Source organism: Myotis brandtii, unplaced genomic scaffold (genome assembly GCF_000412655.1).
Source record: "Myotis brandtii unplaced genomic scaffold, ASM41265v1 scaffold123, whole genome shotgun sequence".
NCBI lineage: Eukaryota > Metazoa > Chordata > Mammalia > Chiroptera > Vespertilionidae > Myotis > Myotis brandtii.
The window spans coordinates 7,087,108-7,092,970 of NW_005354291.1; the positions used below are offsets into that span (position 1 = coordinate 7,087,108).

At 37.5% G+C, this 5,863-nt stretch overlaps 1 protein-coding gene across 1 annotated transcript in view; it reads right to left on the reverse strand.

Annotated features, from left to right (window-relative positions):
* Positions 1-5,041, reverse strand: part of THEMIS (thymocyte selection associated) — a 134,841-nt gene extending 129,800 nt beyond the window's left edge. Inside the window, exon 1 of the mRNA XM_005858968.2 lies at positions 4,788-5,041. Within this exon, the coding sequence (XP_005859030.1) occupies positions 4,788-4,878 (91 nt within the window). The 5' untranslated portion in view covers positions 4,879-5,041. The remainder of the gene's footprint in view (positions 1-4,787) is intronic.
* Positions 5,042-5,863: the final 822 nt, after the last annotated feature.

Genomic DNA, 5,863 nt, shown 5'->3' on the forward strand with positions numbered 1-5,863 from the left:
CTAATGATATGCTAAGGCTGCTCAACTGCTCACTATGATGTGCACTGACCACCAGGGGGCAGTCATTCAACCGGTCAACCAGTTGCTATGATATGCAGTGACCACAGGGTGTTAGCTTGCTGCTGGGGTCCAGCTGATAGGGACTGAGCAAGATGGGCCAGACACACCCTGGAGCCTTCTGCGGCCCCTCCCTGGCCTGATCATGCACTGGTGGGGTCCCTCAGCCTGGCCTGTGCCCTCTCGCATCCCAGAACCCCTCAGGGGATGTTGGAGAGCTGGTTTCAGCCCAATCCCGCAGGCCACTCCCCTTGGGAGGGCGCCAGACACAGTGCTCATGGCTGGTGAGTGCTGCTGTGGCATTGTGAGCCTCTCCCGATTGCGATTGATTGGGCACGAGCCTGCAGCAGGCACAGTGGGGCTGGGATGAGCAGGAGCAGCAGGTAGGAGCTGCAGGTGGCATTGGATTGAGGGTTTCAGCCCGATATCTGCAGGCCACCCAGAGGGCCCCCACCCATGCACGAATTTGTGCACTGGGTCTTTAGTTTATATATAAAGGGCTTGGCACAGTTCCTGGTCCATAATAAGCCCTCAATATATAGGGCGATAATCATAATTAATAGTCCATCAAAAACTATGTGCTAAAAACAAACATTTACCCTTGACACTTTCACAACCTAGTGCTCTATGTCATTTCTTTTCATCAACAAACTACCCCACTTTCTCCTGCTTCTCCTCTAGCAGAGGCCTTTGTGGAAAGGCTTCTCCTCTATTCAGACCTTCCATGTTGGTCTTTGAGACACTTAAATTTCTTCCCACATGGACTATAGAGCAAAGGAAACCATCAACAAAACGAAAAGGCAACATACTTAAGATATTCGCCAATGACATATCGGATAAAGGGTTAATATCCAAGATATATAAAGAAATCATACCACTCAACACCAGAAAAACGAATACAATGAACAAATGGGCTGAGAGCCTGAATAGACACTTCTCCAAAGAGGACATACAGATGGCACAGACATACTAGTAAGAAAAGATGTTTAATGTCACTAGTCATCAGAGAAATGCAAATTAAAACCATGCCAATGACATATCAGATAAAGGGTTAATATCCAAGATAAATAAAGAAATCATACCACTCAACACCAGAAAAACAAATACAATGAACAAATGGGCTGAGGGCCTGAATAGACACTTCTCCAAAGAGGACATGCAGATGGCACAGAGACACTAGTAAGAAAAGTTGTTCAATGTCACTAGTCATCAGAGAAATGCAAATTAAAACCACAATGAGATAACACCTCACACCTGTCAGAATGGTTATAAATCAACAAACGACAAATGTTGGTGAGGATGTGGAGAAAAGGGAACCTTTGTGCACTGCCCATAGAAATGCAGATTGATGCAACCACTATGAATAACAATATGGATGTTCCTCAAAGAATTAGAAATGGAACTGCCTTATGACTCAGTGATTCCACTTCTTGGAATATATCTGAAGAAACCCCAAAACTTATTTGAAATACTATATGCACCCTGATGTTCATTGCAGCATTATTTACAATAGCCAATTTGTGGAAGTAACCCAAGTACCCATCAAAAGACGAGTGGATAAAAAAAGTGGGGGTACATATATACAATAGATTATTACTTGGCCATAATAAAAGTATGAAATCTTACCATTTGCAACAGCATGAATAGACCTAGTGGGTATAATGCCAAGTGAAATAAGTCAGACAGAGAAAGACAAATACCTATATGTGGAATCTAAAGAGCAAAATAAATGAACAAACAAAATAGAAACAGACTTATAGACACAGAGAGAAGACTGATGATTGCCAGAGGGGAGGAGGGTTGGGGGACTGGATGAAAAAGGTGAAGGCATTGAGAAGCACAAATTGGTAGCCACAAAATAGTCATGGGATATAAATTACAGGACATGGAATGTAGTCAATAATAGTGTAACTAGTATGGTGCCAGGTGTCTACTTGAAATATTGGTAGGGGGGGGTGGAGACTACTATATAATGTATATTATTTTAACCACTGTGCTGTATACCTGAAACTAATACAAAATAACATTGAATGTAAACTGTAATTGGAAAAGAAAAGTAGAAACTTAAAAAGAGAGAGAACATATCTTCATGAACTTATGGTAATGAAAATTTCTTTGACAACACATAAAAAAGAAAGCAATTATAAACTGATTTTACTACCACTGAAATTAAGATTTCCATCAAAAGACACCATTTAAAAATGTAAGCTATTGAGTGAGATGGACATTTGCAAAACAGGTAATTAAGGGTAAAGAATCCCAATACTGTGTGTGTGTGTGTGTGTGTGTGTGTGTGGTTAAAGGCCATATCCCAAAGGCCTTTAAACATATGAAAAGGTGCTCAATTTCATTAGTTGCCGGGAGGTGCAAACTACAACTACAATTCTCCAGAATAACTAAAATTATGAAGATTGATAACATCAAGTGTTGCCAGGGACATAGATTAACTGCATCTTTCATATATTGCTGGTGGGAATGTAAATTGGTATAACTACTAGGAAAACTTGTTTTCATTATTCACCAAAGCTGAACATACGCATAACATGACATGGCAATGTCACTTATTTATATACTCAACTGAATGCATATACAAGTGAACACACATGTACAAAAATACTCATGATGACATTGCTAGTAACAACTCCAAACTGGGAATAATTCAAATGTCCATTATAAGTAGAATGGATAGAAAATTGTGGTATATTCACTAAATGGAATATTATAAACACTGAAATGTATAAACTATATAGAGCATCATGGATTAATTTTAAAATATGATGTTGAGCATACATGCCAATCAGAAAAGGATATATACTGTACGTTTATAAATTGACAAAAGTCATAATAATAATTACCTTTGGGGAGGGTGATCAATAATGATTGATTAAAGGCACCAAATGAGTTTTCTAGAATACTTACAATTTTTTATTTCTTGACCAGAGTGGTGGTTACATAAATGTGAATACTTTGTAAAAATTCACCTGAATTCTGTATGCAGTTTTTTTCTTAATTGAAATATAGCATACGTAGTAAAGTATTAAAGCATGAGGAGGGTCTGAACACATGGAGAGACATACTTTGTTCTTTTGTAAAACTTAATATAAAAATGTCAATTCTTCCCAAATTAATCTATAAAATCAGTTCAATCCATAGAAATTCTAGTTGAATTTCTTAATTGGTTTCTTTAAAAACATATTTGAAAAGTCTATAAATAGTTAAGTCAATTTAGGAAAAAAAGGAGCAAAAGCAGGGATTGGTCTATACATAAATTACATTTTAATACTTATTTTGAAGCAATAGTTACAAAAATATGACGATTTTGATATAATTGAGAAAAAAATAGACTACTGGAATAGAAGTGATATTTCAGAGACAGATTAATCCAGAAACTAAAAGCAGCAACACAAATCAATGAGGAGAGGATGGCTAGCTTAGTAAACGGTATTGGGAAGTTAGGTTTATTATATGAAAAAACTAAAATGGGATCCTTCTGCACCTCAGAACAAAGTGTCTTCCAAATGGATTAAAAACTAAATGTGAAATGTCATATGGAAAAGGCAATATAAAATAACATAGGAACATATCTTTGCAATTTAGACATGAAGATCGACTTTCTACGCAAAGCCTCAATAGCACAAACCATGAAACAAACAAACAAAAAAAGATTTGGGGCTGACTTATGAACAATAATATATTTCATAATATTGTATACATGGGAAAATATGGCTTGATTTCAAATAATCAATTTACAAATGATTTCAACAAAACCCAGTATTAAGCTGATGGTAGACCACACCAATGTGTGTGTGTGTGTGTATTGTCAATCTTATTTTATTTTATAATATCTAAAACATTATTTTGTCTATGAACAGGAAAGATTTGCCTACCAACACTTCTTTGAGTTATTTTCCCATTAGTTCCTTTTTGTACTTATTTTCATTACTGCCTTAATTCTACCACTATTATGACAAGAAATATGTATTTGCCTAGAAAATGCCCTTTTTCTTGCATGTATTCAAACTAACTGCTTAAAAATTCTAGGGTAGATAGCATCTCTAGGCTTTAACATTCTTTTGCTGAATTAACATAGTAAGTTACTTCAAAACACATTAACTTATTAATCGATAACCCCAATTGAACTCTGGCTTTTGAATATAAATTCTTAAAAATCATCTTGTGGTTAGGAAACATTAATTTCTATACCTTCAAATAAAAATGTCATTATTTAAAGATTTAGGAATTAGGCCCCTACAGAAAGAGTGAAAGAAGCATTGACAGAAGCAACATTAAGAATGGTTAAGAGTTTGCTAAACTTTTCTTTCTAAGCACTTTTAGTAGTTACTGCTGTTCTAGAAAAACTAAATTTTATTTTTTTATTTTCTAGAAACATAAATATGGATACCTTTTCATTCTTTCATTACACCCGATTTCAAAGAAAAGGCAGAAATAATTAGCCATTTATGTTGAACTATTTGGAGGCCTTTGAGAAGCTTAAGAAGCTTCACTCAGTTCCTTGCGCCTCTTCACCCCAGAGTCCTATCTATCTAGTTTCTCTCTTCTCCAACACCTTTGGGTCTTGACCATTGGTGAGCTAATTACTTTCTCCCTTTCATGATCACTTTTCTTTTAACGGAACTCATATATGTTCTATTAAAATTTCTCCCTCCAGTTCCCAAGAATATACACTGTATAAGCATGTCTAGCCAGCCAAGAAATTGGAGGGTGCTTACCTTCAAAGTAGATCCCTGACTGGATTTCTAGGACCCGGGGGAGGGTCCGGAGGTCAAGGGAGTGGACAAATTCTTCCAGCGACAATGCCATGGCTCTGACTTGGGTCTCCTACAGACTTGGAACTTAGAGAAGCTTCGGGCTTCTGGGTGTCACGTGCCTGTAATTGCAGGCCCTGCTCATCATTCCTCCCACAGGCTGGCTGGCAGGAATGTCACATAGAGCCCAACTGGGGTGGAGCAGCTCTATGTGGAGAGGGCGGTGAGGAGGGAGGGAGGAGACAAAAGGTGTGAGAGCTCTTTTTGTTCTAGTTGTGGCTTCATTTCCTTCTGACACTGAAGTAGAACAGGATGGGGGTGGGGTGAGCATGTCTAAACAGACATTGCCCCAAAAGTGAGATTTGATAAGTAGCTCATCCTCTGTTGCCACTCCAGGTGTGCATCTACACATCAGGGGCCCAGTTGCTTGTTGACCAGGAAAGAACAGGAATGCAGGACTAAAGTCTCATCTTAAACAAGGCACCATATTAATTCTTTATCTTTTTAGTTCATTTCTAAAGTTTGGCTTTGTGCCTTATTTGCATACTCTGTGCTTTTATATTAAATTTGGTCCTGAAAGTGCTTTTTGTCAGCAATTTTCAGAAATCTGATACTCTGGAGAGAGAGGATCGAAACCACTTTTTATTCTTCCACATTAAAATTTTTGCTGAATCTTAAAGGAGAGTCAGGCAGGGGAGCAATATGCAAAGTGATATAGTAAATTAATTCAGGAAGTTAATGTGCATTTTCTAATCTCCACACTATAGTGAAAGTATCTAAATCTGTCATTAGCACACCTGGGTTTCCTGGGTTTAGATCTGCTTCTGATGTACAGGTTACTTCAGCCTTGTTTTTGCTTCCTTATTTCTCTCATTTATTAAAAGGAGAAAACGTAGAAGGAGTCAAATAAATTGTACAATTTCTTTCAAGGCTAAAATTCTACAATTCTGATCCTGTGGTTCAAATTTAGCCTGGAAAAATTCCCCCAAGTCAGAGGGAGCAAGAGAAGCCTTGTAAAAACAAGTCTTAGAAACACTCTC